Raw genomic sequence first — 22,038 nt, forward strand, 5'->3', positions numbered from 1 at the left:
CTCAGCTTGCGGCTTGTGTATTTGTTTCCTGCTGTGACCGTGGCCCGTTTACTGACTACTCTTGTGTCTTCTGATTCTGTATTCTGTCCTTCTGGTTCTAACCCAGCTATCTGACTATTCTTCTTGCCATCTAACAGCACAGAATAGCAGGTAACACCATGGTCCAAGCCTAGGGGTCCCAGTGTAAGTCCAGATTCATGTAATGGTATTAAAGGGCGATGAGCAAGGCAATCCTTGGGATATGGAAAGCAGAGAAGATAGAGCCAAGCATGTTCATGGTGGACTTCTTTTGAGCTGCCAGGTGACCATGAACAGTGCTCCCAATACATTGTGTCTGCAAACTATTCCAGCTAGATCTTCATTCAAATAGCTAAATGGCGCTCCTTCCCTTCTGAACACTGCCATGTGCCCAGACAGTAGTGTACAATCGTATGTAGGGTATAGTGCGAAGCTGGAAAATAATTTGTAAGATCCAGTTGTTTTCTATTATCCTTTGTGAAGAATTTATCACCACATAAAGTGACACACGTCAGATATTAACCCCTTCACCCCCAAGGGTGGTTTGCACGTTCATGACCGGGCCAATTTTTACAATTCTGACCACTGTCCCTTTATGAGGTTATAACTCTGGAACGCTTCAACGGATCTAGGCGATTCTGAGATTGTTTTCTCGTGACATATTGTACTTCACTTTAGTGGTAAAAAATTTTCGCTATAACTTGCGTTTATTTATGAAAAAAACAGAAATATGGCAAAAATTTTGAAAATTTTGCAATTTTCAAACTTTGAATTTGTATGCCCTTAAAACAGAGAAATATGTGACACAAAATAGTTACTAAATAACATTTCCCACATGTCTACTTTACACCAGCACAATTTGGGAAACAACATTTTTTTTTGTTAGGAAGTTATAAGGGTTAAAATTTGACAAGCGATTTCTAATTTTTACAACAAAACTTACAAAACCATTTTTTTTAGGGACCACCTCACATTTGAAGTCACTTTGAGGGGTCTATATGGCAGAAAATACCCAAAAGTGACACCATTCTAAAAACTGCACCCCTGAAGCTACTCAAAACTACATTCAAGAAGATTATTAACCCTTCAGGTGCTTCACAGGAGCAGAAGCAACGTGGAAGGAAAAAATGAACATTTAACTTTTTAGTCACAAAAATAATATTTTAGCAACAATTTTTTTATTTTCCCAAGGGTAACAGGAGAAATTGGACCCCAAAAGTTGTTGTCAAATTTATCCTGAGTACGCTGATACCCAATATATGGGGGGGAACCACTGTTTGGGCACAAGGCAGGGCTCAGAAGGGAAGGAGCCCCGTTTGACTTTTTCAACCTAAAATTGGCTGGAATTGAGATCGGACGCCATGTCGCGTTTGACGAGTGTCTGATGTGCCTAAACAGTGGAAACCCCCCACAAGTGACCCCATTTTGGAAACTAGACCCCCTAAGGAACTTATCTAGATGTGTGGTGACCACTTTGAACCCCCAAGGGCTTCACAGAAGTTTATAACACCCAGGCGTGAAAATAAAAAATCATATTTTTTCCACAAACATGATCATTTAGTCCCCAATATTTTGTTTTCCCAAGGGTAACAGGAGAAATTGGACCCCAAAGGTTGTTGTCAAATTTGTCCTGAGTACGCTGATACCCAATATGTGGGGGGGAACCACTGTTTAGGCACATGGCAGGGCTCAGAAGGGAAGGAGCCCCGTTTGACTTTTTCAACCTAAAATTGGCTGGAATTGAGATCGGACGCCATGTCACGTTTGACGAGGGTCTGATGTGCCTAAACAGTGGAAACCCCCCACAAGTGACCCCATTTTGGAAACTAGACCCCCTAAGGAACTTATCTAGATGTGTGGTGACCACTTTGAACCCCCAAGGGCTTCACAGAAGTTTATAACACCCAGGCGTGAAAATAAAAAATCATATTTTTTCCACAAACATGATCATTTAGTCCCCAATATTTAGTTTTTCCAAGGGTAACAGGAGAAATTGGACCCCAAAGGTTGTTGTCAAATTTGTCCTGAGTACGCTGATACCCAATATGTGGGGGGGAACCACTGTTTAGGCACATGGCAGGGCTCAGAAGGGAAGGAGCCCCGTTTGACTTTTTCAACCTAGAATTGGCTGGAAGTGAGATCGGACGCCATGTCACGTTTGACGAGCGTCTGATGTGCCTAAACAGTGGAAACCCCCCACAAGTGACCCCATTTTGGAAACTAGACCCCCTAAGGAACTTATCTAGATGTGTGGTGACCACTTTGAACCCCCAAGGGCTTCACAGAAGTTTATAACACCCGGGAGTGAAAATAAAAAATCATATTTTTTCCACAAACATGATCATTTAGTCCCCAATATTTTGTTTTCCCAAGGGTAACAGGAGAAATTGGACCCCAAAGGTTGTTGTCAAATTTGTCCTGAGTACGCTGATACCCAATATGTGGGGGGGAACCACTGTTTAGGCACATGGCAGGGCTCAGAAGGGAAGGAGCCCCGTTTGACTTTTTCAACCTAAAATTGGCTGGAATTGAGATTGGACGCCATGTCACGTTTGACGAGCGTCTGATGTGCCTAAACAGTGGAAACCCCCCACAAGTGACCCCATTTTGGAAACTAGACCCCCTAAGGAACTTATCTAGATGTGTGGTGACCACTTTGAACCCCCAAGGGCTTCACAGAAGTTTATAACACCCGGGCGTGAAAATAAAAAATCATATTTTTTCCACAAACATGATCATTTAGTCCCCAATATTTTGTTTTCCCAAGGGTAACAGGAGAAATTGGACCCCAAAGGTTGTTGTCAAATTTGTCCTGAGTACGCTGATACCCAATATGTGTGGGGGAACCACTGTTTAGGCACATGGCAGGGCTCAGAAGGGAAGGAGCCCCGTTTGACTTTTTCAACCTAAAATTGGCTGGAATTGAGATCGGACGCCATGTCACGTTTGACGAGCGTTTGATGTGCCTAAACAGTGGAAACCCCCCACAAGTGACCCCATTTTGGAAACTAGACCCCCTAAGGAACTTATCTAGATGTGTGGTGAGCACTTTGAACCCCCAAGGGCTTCACAGAAGTTTATAACACCCGGGCGTGAAAATATAAAATCCTGTTTTGTTCCCACATAAATGATCATTTAGTCCCCAATTTTTAATTTTCCCAAGAGTAACAGGAGAAATTGGACCCCAAAAGTTGTTGTCCAATTTGTCCTGAGTACCCTGATACCCCACATGTGGGAGAAAACTACTGTTTGGGCACACGTCAGGGCTCGAAAGGGAAGTAATGACGTTTTGGAAAGCAGACTTTGATGGAATGGTCTGCGGGCGTCATGTTCCATTTGCAGAGCCCTTGATGTTCCTAAACAGTAGAAACCCCCCATAAGTGACCCCATTTTGGAAACTAGACCCCCTAAGGAACTTATCTAGATGTGTGGTGAGCACTTTGAACCCCCAAGTGTTTCACTAAAGATTATAATGCCCAGGCGTGAAAATATAAAATCCTGTTTTGTTCCCACATAAATGATCATTTAGTCCCCAATTTTTAATTTTCCCAAGAGTAACAGGAGAAATTGGACCCCAAAAGTCGTTGTCCAATTTGTCCTGGGTACTCTGGTACCCCACATGTGGGAAAAAACTGTTTAGGCACACGTTGGGGCTCGAAAGGGAAGTAGTGTTGTTTTGGAATGCAGACTTTGATGGTCTGCTGGCGTCATGTTCCATTTGCAGAGTCCCTGATGTGCCTAAACAGGAAAAAACCCCACATATGACATCATTTTGGATACTAGACCCCCAATGAACAAATCTAGATGTGCCCCCAACTAATCTAATGTAAATTAGTAGTGCATGGAGGTGTGGTACAATTTGAAGCAATCCTTCATGCACAGGCCAGGTTTTTCGGGGCAGGTGTCGCACTGGTAAGTGGTGTCCCTGCGTATTCCTTTTTTGTAACACACTCGACACCTTTTTTGCGGCTTACCTTTTCTTGGGGTTGGCGGGACCACCCCCGGAAAATGCTGACCTGGGACAATACGAGCACCTTCAGTTCCTGAAGTACTGGGGCCCGCTCCTTCCTGAGCGCCAAACATCATGGCCTTAACCACTACCTCCTGGAAATGAAGGTACGCCGTATCGCTGGGGCATGCACATTGTGACAGCAGGAATGCTTTGAGCATTGCCATTTGGACGATGTGCACGGCCAGCTTTTTGTACCACACCTTGGCCTTCCTCAATGCATTGTACGGTTGGAGGAGTTGATCGGAGAGATCAACTCCCCCCATTTTTTTGTTGTACCCCACTACACATGTCGGTTTGAGGACCTGTGTAGAGGTACCCCGTACAGTGCAGAGGGTACTGCCATCACCGTGTATGGTGGTCAAGAGATGGACATCTCTCTTGTCCTTGTACTTGACCACCAGCAGGTGGTCGCTACATTGGGCTCTGCTCTCACCTTTTCGGAGCATCTGCCCAAGTAGCGTCTTCAGGAGGCCTCTCTGATTTTTGCGGACAGTACCGCAGGCTGCGGTACGTCGCTCAGAGAGGGATTTGTAGAGTGGGATGCTGGTATAAAAGTTATCAGTGTAGAGGTGATAACCTTTATCCAGCAGTGGGTGCACCAAATCCCACACAATTTTCCCACTCACTCCCAGGAAAGGAGGACACTCAGGGGGTTCAATCCGGGTGTCCTTCCCTTCGTAAACTCTAAACTTGTGGGTGTACCCTGAGGTACTCTCACACAACTTATAGAGTTTGATTCCGTACCTGGCCCTCTTACTGGGCAGGTATTGACGGAATCGCAGCCTTCCCTTGAAGTGAACCAAGGACTCATCCACGCAGATGTCCCTTTGGGGCACGTACACTTCAGCAAACTTTTTGTTGAAGTGTTCGATGACCGGCCGAACTTTGAACAGACGGTCAAAGTTGGGGTCATCTTGTGCGGGACACGCTGCATTATCAGTATAATGCAGAAACTTGTGGATGGCCTCAAAACGCGTCCGGGCCATGACCATTCGGAACACTGGAGTGTTGTATAAAATATCAACACTCCAATATTGCCGAATTTCCGGTTTCTTCAGTATCCCCATATGGAGGACCAGGCCCCAAAACTGCGTCATTTCAACTGCGTCTACAGGAGACCAGTTTGAAAATGTTGAACGCGGGTTTTGCTCCAAAAATTGACGAGCGTACAAATTAGTTTGCTCCACCATGAGGTTAACAAAATCCTCAGAGAAAAAGACTTTGAAAAAGTCAATTTCTGTGAGGCCGGTGGTGTCAAACTTGATTCCTGATTCTGCCACAAAATCAGGAATCAGTGGCTCGTAATTTTCGGGGGGCGAGGTCCATACGGGGAGCACTGGGTCAGCTGCGGGCATGGTGGGCGCTGCCTCATCTTCTGTCCTGGAGCGTCTGCGTGGCGGTTCCGCAGGACCCGAGGAGGAAGATGAGGAGGGAGAAGAGGAAGAAGAAGAGGATGAAGAATCCGAAAAATAAAGAAAAGTCGGATCGTCATCCAAATCGCTATCAGTTTCGGAGGCAAGTAAAGCATATGCCTCCTCCACTGAATAGCGCTGTTGGGATGAATTTGATGACATTTTTGTGTAAATATGGTGCTTGGGTGTACACTTTATTGAAAACTGTATGTGTACGTGAGGGGGGGGGAGTGATTGGTGTAAACTTTCTGTAAAGAAAAAGCTGTGGAAAAAAGTATAAAACAGCAGGCCCTAGCTGATAAGTGTCACTTATCAAAACTAGGCTGCTGGATGTGCGCACGGGGTGGCGCAAGGGGGGGTGGAAAAAAAAAAAAGGAAAACGGCAAACTCTGATAAGTGAACTGTGTCACTTATCCAAGTTTCGCAGCTGCGGGATGTGTGTACGGAGGGGCTAAGGAAAAAAAAGCGAGCTCAAGTGTTGATCGGTGAACTGCGTCACCAATCAACGCTCGGCGGCTGCGCACGGAGGTGGCGCAAAAGTGGGGTGGAGGGGGGTAAAAATAGGGGGAAGGGGGATGGGGGGATTGGGGTGGAAGAAGAGAGATTGGGCAGGGATCAACAGTTAGGGTTGTAGTTAGGTGGCACAAAGGGGGGTGAAAAAAATGAAAAGCGGCAGGCACAAGCTTGGATAAGTGACGTGTGTCACTTATCCAACTTTTGCGGCTGCGGGATGTGTGTACGGAAGTGGCGCAAAAGGGGCTAAGGAAAAAAAAAACGAGCTCAAGAGTTGATCGGTGAACCTCGTCACCAATCAACGCTCGGCAGCTGCGCACGGAGGTGGCGCAAAAGTGGGGTGGAGGGGGGTAAAAATAGGGGGAAGGGGGATGGGGGGATTGGGGTGGATGAAGATAGATTGGGCAGGGATCAACAGTTAGGGTTGTAGTTAGGTGGCACAAAGGGGGGTGAAAAAAATGAAAAACGGCAGGCACAAGCTTGGATAAGTGACGTGTGTCACTTATCCAACTTTTGCGGCTGCGGAATGTGTGAACGGAAGTGGCGCAAAGGGGGCTAAGGAAAAAAAAGCGAGCGCGAGTGTTGATCGGTGAACTGCGTCACCGATCAACGCTCGCCGGCTGCGCACGGAGGTGACGCAAAAGTGGGGTGGAGGGGGGTAAAAGGGGGGTAAGAGGGGGGGTGGAGGGGGGATGGGGGGATGAAGATAGATTGGGGGGGTGAAGATAGATTGGGCAGGGGATCAGGGATCAATTAACACTTACAATTGTAGTTTTCTTTCTTCTTCTTCTTCTTTCTTCTGCAGGGATTGTGATGCTACAAGCTGTGGCACCACAATACCCAGCACAGGAGCTCTTGCTGCGTCCGACTTCTCTGCAGGAATCCTCAGCTAGAGTGAGGACCCCTGCAGACAGGTCAGACAGGTCAGAGGCAGGTCAGGGGGCAGGTCACAGAGCGGTCACATCGCTGCTGTGACCTGTCATTGGTGGGATCGAATGATTACATCGATCCCACCAATCCCTGATCTGCCTGGTGACCATGGCAACTGCCTAGAATCGGAGCTCACAGCTCCGATTACTAGGCAGGTCATGCCCAGGTCACCAGCAGGGCACAGAGCGGTCACATGGTGACCGCAGCTGTGCCCTGTGGTTGGCGCGATCGCCGATCTAATCGATCGCGCCAGCCAACTCCTGCAGGCCCTACTGGGCCTGCATCAGGCTCCAGCATGATCGGTGCTAATATAGCACCGATCCTGGCCGGTACTGGCAGGGCACAGCGGCGATATAGCGCCGCTGTGCACTGCGATTGGCGCGATCGATCAGATCGGCGATCGCGCCAATCCGGGTGCTTTTTGCCGGTGCCTGGCGTTGCCAGGCACCGGCTCTAGGATCGAGTACATCGGTACTCGATCCCCGCCTAGGACATCATTGTTTCAGCCAAGCTGATTGGCTGAAACAATGAGAAACGCTGCGATTGGCTGTTCAGAATTGAACAGCCAATCACAGCGCTCTGGATGCCGGGGGGGCCGGATCGCAGCCCGGGATGCCGACGCCATCTTTTCTAAGGTGAGATGGCGTCGGAATTTTAATGCGATCACCGCGACTTTAGTCGCGGTATCGCATTAAAGGGCCCGACGTACTATCCCGTCCCCGGTCATACGGGCCCGGGTACCGTGGACGGGATAGTACGTCGGATGGCAGGAAGGGGTTAATAATGGGGCCTGATTAGGAACTACTGAAATGATCAAACTCCACAGTCTCCATCAGTACTAAATGAGTAACTAGTGGTGAAACCTCTCTGGTGTAATTAGAGTATGGGTCTCGGAGACTTCACAATCTATACTATCCTAAGCTCCAATATTTTCTGTCAGATGAGTTTCAAGAAGAAATATTAGGCATTTAAAGAGAACTGTGTATAAGGACGGTTTCACACGTCCTGATATTTCCGGTACCGGAGATGTCCATGTGTGTAATACTTGTGGCACATGTGTGACAACCGTGTGCCGCCCTAGTGCAGCATCAGTACCACAAGGACGGCCGACAGGGAAGAAGCGCTACAGTAAGCGCTGTTCCCCGGCAGCGGGTGCTGAAGACGCTCACATCATTCTCCCCTGCTCTGCCGGCGGGGAGAATAATGATAGTTATATTAAAGTAAGAATGATGACTATTACTCCCATCAACCTACACCTGATGCTAAGAACAATGACAGCAGGAGCAGATGATGGGAGTATTCCTCACCCGCCGCCTGCGCTATAACTAAATAAAGGAATGAAAAAACGGCGTGCGTTCCCTTTTATTTTCTATAACCAGTCCGGAAAAACTCACAACTGGGGGCTGCAACCCTCATCTGTCAGCTTTGGCAAGGCTGGTTTTCAAGAATAGAGGGGTCCAAACAGTTTTTTTAATTAATTAAATAATTTAAAAAAACGGCGTGAGTTCCCCTCCATTTTTGACAACCAGCCTTGCTAAAGCTGACAACTGGGGGCTAGTATTCTCAGGCTTGTAAGGGGCCATAGATATTGACCCCCCAGCCTAAAAATAGCAGCCTGCAGCTGCCCAGAAAAGGAAAATCTATTAAATGCGCCTATTCTGGTGCTTTGCCCGGCTCTTCCCACTTGCCCTGTAGTGATGGCAAGTGGGCTTCATATTTGTGGGGTTGTATTGTCAGGTGACATCAAGCCCACGGCTTAGTAATGGAGAGTAAGACACCTATCCATTACTAATCCTATAGATATATGGTAAATAAATCACAGCCAGAATAAAGTCTTTTATTAGAGATAAAACAAAACACAGGGTAAGTAGGAAGAGCCGGGCAAAGTGTCGGAATTTCTGGGTTTTCTGGGCAGCTGCGGGCTGGTTATTGTTTAATCTGTATTTGTAGTTTTCAGTTAATGAGATTCTTGTGCTTCGGGGTGGGATTGTGGGAGTGGCTGTGGGTTGGGCTGTGGGCGGGGCCTTATGTGGTGTTCTGCGTACATATTCATCTGTATTGGCTTATGACACTGACCCTTCAGTGACCTGCCCCCTATTTTACATAAAAAATTACATCCAGAAAAATGTCACCGGCGATGGTGGCGCCTGCGCAGTACCATCTATAAGTAAGATATAGATGCTACTGGCCAGGCGCCGCCAGTGTCATTTGTAATTTCTTTTTTCTAAGCCTCACAATAGCCACAATATTATAGGCATAATCACCAATAATATCAACACTATTATATGCATTATGTAATAATGTGGGCAGGTCAGTGAGGGGTCAGCGACCTGTCATAAGCCAATACAGATGCATATGTAAACAGACCATCATATAAAGCTCCGCCCACAGCCCCGCCCCAGAGCACGAGAATCTCATTAACTGAAGACTACAAATACAGATTAAACATAAACCACAAGACGGATTTCATCACCAGGTATCACTGTAATCAGTATAACGACGCTGACCTGACAGTGTCTGTAGGTTACTGTGCACAATCCGGCTGACAGGATCCCTTTAAATTTAGATCTTAGGCATTTGGAAGAGGCAATGGAGAGATTTTTTTCAAGACTATCAGGGAGTTACAGACTCACATTAGGCAGGAAGGCCGATCCCACCACAATCAAACTATCATACAGAATGAACAGGTTATAAAAAAAAGACACAGAATAAAAAAATATGTTACATCCCCAACAACGTATGTACAAGGGGAGAACACTAAACGAGTTGCACTCATTTATGGTGGACCATTGCAGCCACTATGAGTCCTGACCGGAGGAGTAGAGAAAGTATTAGCGCCCCCATTTCAGGAGAGATTGTGCAGTTATCTGAATTCCTTAGGATGGAAAACATATTGGAATTCATGACGTTTAGTAAATCTATGACACCAGGGCTGGAGCCAACACATCTCCTGCAGGCGGGAATAAATGTATATTACAGCCATCAGCCACACACAGCTTAGAGATCTATCATGGCACAGGTGGAATGTTTGTCCTGGAGATTATCACAATCCTCCTTGAAATTACTGTATTTATTGGACCATAAGACGCACCTAGGTTTTAGAGAATGAAATTAGGAAAAAAAATTGAAGCAAAAAATGTGGTCAATTCTGTACTTAATATCCCCTATCCTGGTATATATGGTCCCCTCATACCCATTCTGATACACATGGCCCACTCATCTCTATCCTGGTATGCATGGCCTCATCCCAATCCTGGTATGCAGGGTCCCCATCTTGTCCTGGTATGCATGATCCCATCCCTATCCTGGTATGCAGAGCTCCCATCTTGTCCTGGTATGCATGGTCCCATCCCTATCCTTGTATGCAGGGTCCCCATCTCGTTCTAGTATGCATGGTCCCATCCCTATCCTTGTATGCAGGGTCCCCATCTCGTTCTAGTATGCATGGTCCCATCCCAATCCTGGTATGCAGGGTCCCCATCTTGTCCTAGTAGGCATGGCCCCATCTCATCCTGGTATGCAGGGCCCCATCTCATCCTAGTATGCATGGCACCTCATCGCTATCCTGGTATGCATGGCCCCATCATCCCTATCCTGGAAAGCATGGCCCCAACCTTATCCTGGTATGCATGGACCCCATCTCGTCCTGGTATTCAGTGACTTATTTCGTCCTGGTATGTAGGGCCCCATCCTTATAAGAAGCCCCCACCCCCATTCCTATCCTGGTGTGCATGGCCCATCACAAAACATTAAAAAAAAACCAAACCATTACGCTTACCTCTGGTGCCAGCATCTGCTATTTGCTTGTAAGCAGCGCTGAGAACAGTGAGCATTCATGAATATTCATTTCTCTTAAGTAGCGGCACACGTGACCGCCGGTAGCAGCAGGAAGCCGGTGGCTGACACTGCGCGCTACTGAAGAGCAATGAATACTCACTGCCCTTTGCGTGCACGTCCCTGCCATGCGCTGCTTACAAGCATATAGCAGTTGCTGGCACCGGAGCAGGACGCTGCGAGGGAGCGCGGGGTAAGTAAGTGTAATGATTTGTTTTTTAATGTTTTCTGATGGGACCATGCATACCAGGATGGGGACGGGGGTGGGGGCCAATTATAAGGATGGGGCCATGCATACCAGGACCGGGGTTAGGGGCTAATCATCTCAAGATACTATTATTAAAGAGAAATGAATATTCATTGCCCTCCAAGCCCATGGGCGTGTAATGCAGTGAATATTCATTTCTCTTTAGCAGCGGGAACAAGATTTAGCCGCAGTCACCGGCTCCAGCCTCCTGTGACCCGCTGCTCCGCTGATGCAGTTCCCTCACCTCCACACCAAAGCCAGAGCCGGTACATCCGGACTATAAGACGCAACCCCCATTTTCCTCCACATTTTTGAAGGATAAAAGTGTGTCTTATAGTCCGAAAAATACGGTAGTTTTAATACAAATTGGAAAGTCAGGATAAAGGGAAACTCTGCTGTTATTGTACAGAAATTCACACTTGGCCTCACTGCACATTTACTGTTGTGGATCATAAAAGAGATGTTTGGCCAGAAAGACTGGACCTGGTCTTGTAGGGACCATGAGACATTCAGCAGCACAGAAGGGAGAGAAGATTCATCCGATAAGATCTCAGGGATCTAGGAAGCCAACAGCATCATTACCCTCCGCTTTCTCTTACAGGCCCAGCATAAGATTTTTCTACAAGTGATTTTCTATCTTGTCAGCACATTCTACGTACGCTGTCATTTGGATTTAGTTACAGATCTGGGCAGGGAACAGTCAGCGTCTCCTAATCCCAGGGGGTAGGTGGATCTACCAGGTTGTAAGTTCTATAGAAAAGGGATTTCAATGTCCAAAATCAATGAACAGTTTTGGGTGGAGGAGAATGTTGTGGTACTAGAGGCAAAATGGTGATCATGGTAATACGGCCGGACTACACCACCGATAAAGCAACCACAGCCGGTGACTGAGAGGAATCTGTGACTTCTCTACATTCAGTGGTTACTACTCACCTGGGTAGTCATATGTGGGAATCTCCTCTTTACACCGCTCATCATCTCTTACATATGTCTCTGTAGTATTAATATGGGTCAGATCTTCACCCTGAAACAAATATTGTAAAAGTCACCGACAGATGGAGAAGTCCCATCTATGATCAGCTCTAATCCTGCCATCTCCACCGTTCTCATTACACAGGTATAAAACATATAACACTGGTGGATAAAACAAGACTGAGCACAAGACCTTCACAGCCGTCTACACATCATAGGGGAGATCTCCTGACACCTTCTCTCCATCTACCTGATGATCCTGAGGAGCACTGGGATCCTCTTGTTTACAGTCCTGTGGAAGAAGAGGACGGGGACATCTCTCTGGTGTTGTCCTCTTACTGGATAGATCTGGAGGAAACACATACAGGGACTGAATTCATTCTCTACATACAGATAATTATAGGCCGTGTGTATTTAGTCCTGTCTATTACCTGGAGATGTGAGGCGCTGGGGAACCTCCATTATGACGTTCTTGTACAGATCGCTGTGTCCTTCTAAATACTCCCACTCCTCCATGGAGAAATAGACAGCGACCTCCTGACACCTTATAGGAACCTGACACATACAATGATACCGTCATCCCCCGATCCCTTCATAGTGTTTCTGTATAATGTCCAGGCATTCCCAGCAGTGTCACCTCTCCAGTCAGCAGCTCAAACATCTTGTAGATGAGTTCTAGGATCTTCTGGTCATTGATATCCTCACGGATTAGGGGGTGAGGTGGAGGCCCCGTGATTGGGCTCAGGGGTCTTCCAGATCCCTCAGACACAGGGTCCTGACAGCGATCACTAGAGGTCTTCTTCACCACTGTGTAATCCTGGTTATGGAGAGACACATTAATAAATCTCACTACAGACATTTCCAGAGTCCTCACCTCTCCAGTTCTGTCCATATGTTATTCCCATAGATAAGAATGATAGAATGTGACGTCATCAGAATCTCTCACCTCTCCAGTGAGACGGAAGAGGATCTCTAGGGTGAGGTGTAACATTCTCTCCGCCATCTTGTCTCTGTCCATACCCATCCTTGATGGGTAAATCAAGAATATTTTCTTTTGTAGAAGATCTTCACTGAGAGGATCCGATATTGTAGAGACCTGAATGAGAAGAAGATGATGCGATGTAACACTGTGCTTGAGAGCGGGCCCACCTGGAGCTACTGTCAGGGCTGGCGTTTGTACTTCACATGTATCAGAGTGCAGGGAGTGAGTCATGTAACCACTCTTCTGCAGTTTGTGGAGGAGAGGGGGAAGGAAGGTTACCCACCCAATCCAGGATGAGCGCGCTCTCCTTCAAAGCTCCCTGCTGCAGAGAAGTCATCAGCCCCAAAAGCCTGGACGCAGCGGGGCTTGCTCTGCCTCTGACTGTGAGCTGAGCTCACTGTCTGCACTCTTCTGCTTCTGTCTGGAAGGAGCCTGACAGCCAAGGAGGCTAGGAGCAGCACTGAGGACCAGGGACACACTGGACACAGCATGAGGACTGATGAGTGTCTTGGCACATGTCATTTACTATTTGATATGTCTAATCTATTGGTCGAATATATACATACAGATATATAAAGCAATGAAGGTTCTTAAAGGGGTTGTCCACTACTTTAAATTAACCCCCCAATGTATCCCCCTGGCGCCCCTAATGAATTTTGTAAATACCTCATGTTGCCTATACTGCCTGTGAGCGTCGCTATCGCTGGCCGCTCACAGGCAGCACATGACCCCTGGCTGCAGCCGGCTCTTGCTTCCGCTGACGTCCCGACAAGTGCTGGCAGCAGCCGGGGGTCCATCTTCCTCCTTCCGCGCTGGCTGCCAGGCTGTGGGAGCGATTATCACCCCGCTTCACACCCGGCATCCACCAAGCGCCCATTCATTGAGAAAGCGCGCAGTGGATGCTGGGTGTGACCCCGGGGGTAACCCCGCCCACAACCCAGCAGCCACTGCGGGGACCCAGCGCTGAGTCACGCCTCACTTGTGACATCAGCGCTGGGTTACGTGCTGCCTGTGAGCGGCCAGCGATAACGCCACTCACAGGCAGTATAGGCAACATGAGGTATTTACAAAATTCATTAGGGGCCTGGGGGGATACTTTGAGGGTTAATTTAATGTAGTGGACAACCCCTTTAAACTTTTATGTCTTGTTTATCCTGCAAGCTGGACAGAGACTAAGGGTATGTGCACACGTTGCTTATTCCATTGTGGATTTTTCTGCATGGATTCTGCAGAATCCGCAGGTAAGACGACCTGTGTTTTACCTGCAGGTTCCTGCGGATTTAGTGCGGATTTGCTCTGCGTTTTTACACCTGCAGATTCCTATAATGGAATAGGTAAAGGTTTTAAATACAAGAGTTAGGACTGTCCCACAAGGGTTGCCGTGACGTGGCGGGATGGCTTCTACATTATTTTGATCAAAATTATGTTAACTAAATACCCTTATTATTACTATTATTACTACCTTCATGCAATTTTTGCAATATATTTTTTTACTTTTTTATTCCAGGATATTTGTTTTGTGTTTTGCTTTTGGTTTTCTCTGTGTAAAGGTCATGTGTTCATATGCAATTACAATTTGCATGCACATTAATTTACTTTTTCTGCTCAGACCCAGTTTCTCATTTGTTTCATTGCGCATTCTGTGCATATAAGGGTGTGACCGCCCTGCTTCTGAGATGGAAAATCCATCCTGTCTGGCCTACACTATTACTGGTGGTTCAGTCCCTCTGTCCTTGTTCACATTTACGTCACTTGACAAGTGGAAAGGTTTTAAATACAAGAGTTAGGACTGTCCCACAAGGGTTGCCGTGACGTGGCGGGATGGCTTCTACATTATTTTGATCAAAATTATGTTAACTAAATACCCTTATTATTACTATTATTACTACCTTCATGCAATTTTTGCAATATATTTTTTTACTTTTTTATTCCAGGATATTTGTTTTGTGTTTTGTTTTTGGTTTTCTCTATAATGGAATAGGTGTAAAACCGCTGCGGAATCCGCACAAAGAATTGACATGCTGTGGAAAATAAACCGCTGTGTTTCCGCGCTGAATTTTCAGCATCATGTGCACAGCGGTTTTTGTTGCTCACTATGGGCCTGATTCACCGTCTCTCCTGCCTTGATTGACATGGCTGACGTCTCCTGTGTCATCCACTGTCTGTCCAGCTCTCGCACCTGCACAGGAGGGAACAGGAGCTGCGCAGCGCAACAGACTGGATGACATAGGAGGCGTCAGCCACGTCAGTAAAGGCAGGAGGATGGCAATTGTGGGGTCAGAGGAGGTGCTAAGCAGGGACCATAGACACTCATCCGACTGGACGCTGCCGATTAGCTTACGAGAAGGAGAATGATTATTTTCTTAAGTTTGCAAGCGGCTGGAATCTTACAGGATGGCTTTTTAAATGTGGCTAAAAGATGGTGGCTACAGGTCTTACAGATTAACCCCTTCACCCCCAAGGGTGGTTTGCACGTTCATGACTGGGCCAATTTTTACAATTCTGACCACTGTCCCTTTATGAGGTCATAACTCTGGAACGCTTCCATGGATCCCGGTGATTCTGACATTGTTTTCTCGTGACATATTGTACTTCATGTTAGTGGTAAAATTTCATTCAAATAACTTGCGTTTATTTGTGAGAAAAATGGAAATTTGGCAAAAATTTTGAAAACTTCGCAATTTTCCAACTTTGAGTTTTTATGCCCTTAAATCACAGAGATACGGCACACAAAAAACTTGATAACTAATATTTCCCACATGTTTACTTTACATCAGCACAATTTTGGAACCAAAATTTTTTTTTTGTTAGGAAGTTATAAGGGTTAAAAGTTGACCAGTGATTTCTCATTTTTACAACACCATTTTATTTTTAGGACCACATCACATTTGAAGCCACTTTGAGGGGTCTATATGATAGAAAATACCCAAAAGTGACACCATTCTAAAAACTGCACCCCTTAAGGTGCTCAAAACCACATTCAAGAAGTTTATTAACCCTTTAAGTGCGTCACAGGAATTTTTTTGAATATTTAAAAAAAAAAACCATCTAACTTTTTTTCACAAAAAAAAACTTCAGGTTCAATTTTTTTTATTTTACCAAGGGTAACAGGAGAAATTGGACTGTAAAAGTTATTGTGCAATTTGTCCTGAGTGCGCTGAAACCTTATATGTGGGGGGGAACGACTGTTTCGGCGCATGGCAGAGCTCAGAATGGAAGGAGTGCCGTTTGACTTTTTCAATGCAAAATTGGCTGGAATTCAGATCGGACGCCATGTCACGTTTGGAGAGTCCCTGATGTACCTAAACAGTGGAAACCTCCTACAAGTGACCCCATTTTGGAAACTAGACCCCCAAGGAACTTATCTTGATATGCGGTGAGAACTTTGAACCCACAAGGGCTTTACAGAAGTTTATAACGTACAGCGGTGCAATTAAAAAATCATATTTTTTCCACAAAAATGATCTTTTCACCCCAATTTTTATTTTCCCAAGGGTAACAGGACCCTAAAATTTATTGTGCAATTTGTCCTGAGTACGCTGATACCCCACATGTGGGGGTAAACCACTATTTGGGCGCATGGCAGAGCTCGGAAGGGAAGCAGCGCCATTTGACGTTTTTGGCTGGAATTGAGATCGGACATCATGTCGCGATTGGAAAACCCCTGATGTACCAAAACAGTGGAAACCCCCCACAAATGAAACCATTTTGGAAACTAGACCCCCTAAGGAACTTATCTAGATGTGTGGTGAGAACTTTGAACCCCCAAGGGCTTCACAGAAGTTTATAACATACAGCCGTACAATTAAAAAATCATATTTTTTCCACAAAAATGATCTTTTCACCCTCAATTCTTATTTTTCCAAGGGTAACAGGACCCTAAAAGTTATTGTGCAATTTGTCCTGAGTACGCTGATACCCCACATGTGGGGGTAAACCACTATTTGGGCGCATGGCCGAGCTCGGAAGGGAAGCAGCGCCATTTGACGTTTTTGGCTGGAATTGAGATCGGACACCATGTCGCGATTGGAAAGCCCCTGATGTACCTAAACAGTGGAAATCCCCCACAAATGACACCATTTTGGAAACTAGACCCCCTAAGGAACTTATCTAGATGTGTGGTGAGAACTTTGAACCCCCAAGGGCTTCACAGAAGTTTATAACATAAAGCCGTACAATTAAAAAATCATATTTTTTCCACAAAAATGATCTTTTCACCTTCAATTCTTATTTTTCCAAGGGTAACAGGACCCTAAAAGTTATTGTGCAATTTGTCCTGAGTACGCTGATACCCCACATGTGGGGGGAAACCACTATTTGGGCGCATGGCAGAGCTCGAAAGGGAAGCAGCGCCATTTGATGTTTTTGGCTGGAATTGAGATCGGACACCATGTCGCGATTGGAAAACCCCTGATGTACCTAAACAGTGGAAACCCCCCACAAATGACACCATTTTGTAAACTAGACCCCCCAAGGAACTTATCTAGATGTGTGGTGAGCACTTTGAACTCCCCAGTGCTTCACAGAAGTTTATAACGCCCGGGCGTGAAAATAAAAAATTCGTATTTTTTCCACAAACATGATCTTTTAGTCACCATTTTTTTATTTTCCCAACGGTACCAGGAGAAATTGGACCCCAAAAGTTGTTGTCCTATTTGTCCTGAGTATGCTGATACCCCATATGTGGGAGAAAACTACTGTATGGACACACGTCGGGGCTCGGAAGGGAAGTAGTGACGTTTTGGAATGCAGACTTTGATGGAATGGTCTGCGGGTGTCATGTTGCCTTTGGAGAGCCCCTAATGTACCTAAACAGTGGAAACCCCCCACAAATGACCCCATTTTGAAAACTAGACCCCCTAAGGAACTTATCTAGATGTGAGGTGAGCACTTTGAACCCCCAAAGGCTTCACAGAAGTTTATAATGCCAGGGCATGAAAATAAAAAAATCGTATTTTTTCCACAAACATGATCAATTAGTCCCCAATTTTTTTTATTTTCCCAAGGGTAACAGGAGAAATTGAACCCCAAAAGATGTTGTCCAATTTGTCCTGAGTACGCTGACACCCCATATGTGGGAGAAAACTACTGTATGGACACACGTCGGGGCTCGGAAGGGAAGTAGTGACGTTTTGGAATGCAGACTTTGATGGAATGGTCTGCGGGTGTCATGTTGCCTTTGGAGAGCCCCTAATGTACCTAAACAGTGGAAACCCCCACAAATGACCCCATTTTGGAAACGAGACCCCCTAAGGAACTTATCTAGATGTGAGGTGAGCACTTTGAACCCCCAAAGGCTTCACAGAAGTTTATAATGCCCGGGCATGAAAATAAAAAAAATCGTATTTTTTCCACAAGCATGATCAATTAGTCCCCAATTTTTTTTATTTTCCCAAGGGTAACAGGAGAAATTGGACCCCAAAAGTTGTTGTCCAATTTGTCATGAGTACGCTGACACCCCATATGTGGGAGAAAACTACTGTATGGACACACGTCGGGGCTCGGAAGGGAAGCAGTGACATTTTGGAATGCAGACTTTGATGGAATGGTCTGCGGGTGTCATGTGCGTTTGGAGAGCCCCTGATGTACCTAAACTATTGAAACTCCCCACAAGTGTCCCCATTTTGGACACTAGGCCCCCCACGGAACTTATCTAGATGTGTGGTGAGCACTTTGAACCCCCAAGTGCTTCACAGAAGTTTATAACGCTCGGACGTGAAAATAAAAAAATCATTTTTTTCCACAAAAATGATATTTTTGCCCCCAATTTTTTATTTTCCTAAGGGTAACAGGAGAAATTGGACCCCAAAAATTGATTTGCAATTTGACCTGAGTAGGCTGATACATGTGGGGGTAAAACACTGGGCGCATGGCAGAGCTTGGAAGGGAAGGAGCACCATTTGACTTTTTTAACTCAGAATTGGCTGGAATTGAGATCAGACGCCATGTTGCATTTGGAGAGCCCCTGATGTGCCCAAACAGTGGAAACCCCCAATTATAACTCCAACCCTAACCCCAACACACCCCTAACCCTAATCTGAGCCCTAACCCTAGCACTAACCCTAGCCCTAACCCTAACGGGAAAATGGAAATAAATACATTTTTTAATTTTATTTTTCCCTAACTAAGGGGGTGATAACGGGGGGTTTGATTTACTATTTATGGCGGTTTTTATGTTTGGCAGCTGTCACACGCTAAAAGACGCTTTTTATTGTAAAAATAGTTTTTGCATCACCACATATTGAGAGCTATAATTTTTCCGTATTTTGACCCACCGAGTCATGTGAGGTCTTATTTTTTGCGGGACGAGTTGACGTTTTTATTGGTACCATTTTCGGGCACGTGACATTTTTTGATCACTTTTTATTCCGATTTTTGGGACGCAGAATGAACAAAAACCAGCGTTTCATGAATTTCTTTTGGGGGGGTGCGTTTACACCGTTCCGCGTGCGATAAAATTGATAAAGCGTTTTTATTCTTCGTGTCAGTACGGTTACAGCGATACCTTATTTAGGTCGTTTTTTTTATGTTTTGTTGGTTTTATGCAATGAAAACTATTTTATATAAAAAATAATTATTTTTGCATCGCTTTATTCTGCGAGCTATAACTTTTTTATTTTTTTGCTGATGATGCTGTTTGGCAGCTCGTTTTTTGCGGGACAAGATGTCGTTTTCAGCGGTACCATGGATATTTATATGCGTCTTTTTGATCGCGCGTTATTACACTTTTTGTTTGGCGGTATGATAACAAATCATTATTTTTTGCTTCGTTTTTTATTTTTATTTTTTAAGGGGTTCGCTAAAGGGGTTAACTAATGGGATAGTTTTATAGGGCGGGTCGTAACGGACGCGGCGATACCTAATATGTGTACTTTTATTGTTTTTTTTTTTTATTTCTAAAAAATGGATTTATTTGGGGGAATATTTTTTTTTTTTTCTAATTTATTTGGCGATTTTTTTTAATTTATTTTAACATTTTTTTTAATTTTTTTTTTTACTTTATTAAATAGTCCCAGGTGGGACATCACTGTCCTGTGACAGATCGCTGATCTGTCACATCACAAATCACTGTGACAGATCAGCAATCTGTCACAGGCACTGCAGAAGGCTTCCTCATGCCTGCGCTTTGCAGGCACTGAGGAAGCCAGCTTCCTGCAGGCCCCCGAAGGCCCCCGTCGCCATCTTTGATTCGGGGGCCTGCAGGAAAGGAGCCCCCCGCAGCAGCGCTGCACATTGCGCTGCCGTGGGGGGCTCAGGGAAGCACGGAGGGAGCCCCCTCCCTGCCGATGCTTCCCTTTAACCCCCGGTACACCGTGATCATGTTTGATCGCGGTGTGCAAGGGGTTAACATGTTGGGGGCGGTCCGTGACCGCCCCTGACACATTGTGCCGGGTGTCAGCTGCGATAATCAGCTGACACCCGGCCGCGATCAGCGCCGCTCACCACGTGGGCGCCGCTGATCTCGGTAGACGTACTATCCCGTCCATGGGCATAGGGGCCCGGGTCCCATGGATGGGATAGTACGTCTCATGTCAGAAAGGGGTTAAAGTTCGGCTCACGATCGCCGAAATTGCAATATTCAACAATTTAATCATCGATTAAATCACCAAATATAGCCGAACATACCCAGCACAAAAGCCGGTGTTTCCCAACCTGTGTGACATTGTGGTAAACACGGACTAAAACTACATTATCCTATAACACAGCAAGTGAAGAGCTAAGCGGCCTATACACCAAGCACTTAACCGACCCAATTTAGAAAATAGGCATAAATGGATTAAAGCTAAAGCAGAATTTGACCTTTAGCTGGACAGACTAGAAAGAATAAGGGGGAACCAAAAAACATCTGAATTTTTTAGATACGGTAATAAGGCTGGTTCATTATTGGCTCGCTTGGCAAAAAGCCGAACACCTATGAGATTTATAGGTAGATTGAATGATCACAAAGGTTCACCACAAACAGACCCAAAAATCATAAATGACATCTGGCATAAATACTATAACACATTGTATGAACAAGAACCAGTAGATGGAGAAGAGGGGAAGACATTCCTAGATAGACTATCCCTCCCAACAGTCTCAGAAGGTGAGAAAGATTCAACTCTACAATAAGAAAGGAAGAGATAGTGGACACTATTAACTCCCTGAAAAATAGCGAGGCACCCGGACCAGATGGGCTGCCAGGGGAGTTCTGCAAAATATTAGTAGAAGAGGTTTCTTCTCCACTGGTGGCCGTTTTTATCAAATCCTAAAAGAAAAGGTATACCTGCCAACAGGAAATAGGGCCAATATTAAAGTACACTACCGTGTGACTATTCTAGCTGCAAATGTCTGGTTTGTAATGCAATATCTTCATAGGTGTAAGGAGGCCCATTTCCAACAACCATCGCTACAGTGTTCTTATGGTACTTTGATAACTGTGTAAGAAGCTAATGGATGGTTAGATTACCATTGTGCAAGTATGTTAGCACAGCTGAAAACAGTTTGGCTGATTAGAGAAGCTATAAATCTGACCTTCCTTTGAGCTAGTTGAGAATCTGGAGCATTATATTTGTTGGTTCCATTAAACTCTCAAAATGGCCAGAAAAAAGGACTTTCGTGTGAAACTTGACAGTCTATTCTTGTTCTTAGAAATGAATTATTTGTGAGACATTGCCAGAAAACTGAAGAATTCCTACCACGGTGTGTACTACTCCCTTCAGAGGAGACGACAAACAGGCTCTAACCAGAGTAGAAAGTGAAGTAGGAGGCCCCACTGCACAACTGAGTAACAAGTACATTAGAGTCTGTAGTTTGAGAAATCGACGCCTCACAGGTCCTCAACTGGCAGCTTCATTAAATACACACAAAACACCAGTATCAACACCTACAGTGAAGAGGCGACTCCGGGATGCTGGCCTACAGGGCAAAGTGGAAAAGAAAAAGCCATATCTGAGACTGGCTAATAAAAGGAAAAGATTAATATGGGCAAAAGAACACAGACATTGGACAGAGGAAGATTGGAAAAAAGTGTTAAGGACAGACGAATCCAAGTTTGAGGTGTTTGGATCACACAGAAGAACATTTGTGAGACGCAGATTAACTGAAAAGATGATGAAAGAGTGCCTGACGCCATCTG

The 22,038-nt window shown here is 45.5% G+C and overlaps 1 protein-coding gene across 1 annotated transcript in view; it reads right to left on the reverse strand.

Annotated features, from left to right (window-relative positions):
* Window positions 1–22,038, reverse strand: part of LOC141060211 (uncharacterized) — a 105,005-nt gene that overhangs the window by 16,449 nt on the left and 66,518 nt on the right. Inside the window, exons 2-6 of the mRNA XM_073556452.1 lie at window positions 12,885–13,034; window positions 12,576–12,755; window positions 12,370–12,493; window positions 12,189–12,286; window positions 11,900–11,990 (exon numbers count right to left, since the gene is read on the reverse strand). Of these exons, the coding sequence (XP_073412553.1) occupies window positions 11,900–11,990; window positions 12,189–12,286; window positions 12,370–12,493; window positions 12,576–12,755; window positions 12,885–12,962 (571 nt within the window). The 5' untranslated portion in view covers window positions 12,963–13,034. The remainder of the gene's footprint in view (window positions 1–11,899; window positions 11,991–12,188; window positions 12,287–12,369; window positions 12,494–12,575; window positions 12,756–12,884; window positions 13,035–22,038) is intronic.

This window comes from Dendrobates tinctorius, unplaced genomic scaffold, assembly GCF_039654945.1.
Source record: "Dendrobates tinctorius isolate UK_male_01 unplaced genomic scaffold, ASM3965494v1 ptg000233l, whole genome shotgun sequence".
Classification (NCBI taxonomy): domain Eukaryota; kingdom Metazoa; phylum Chordata; class Amphibia; order Anura; family Dendrobatidae; genus Dendrobates; species Dendrobates tinctorius.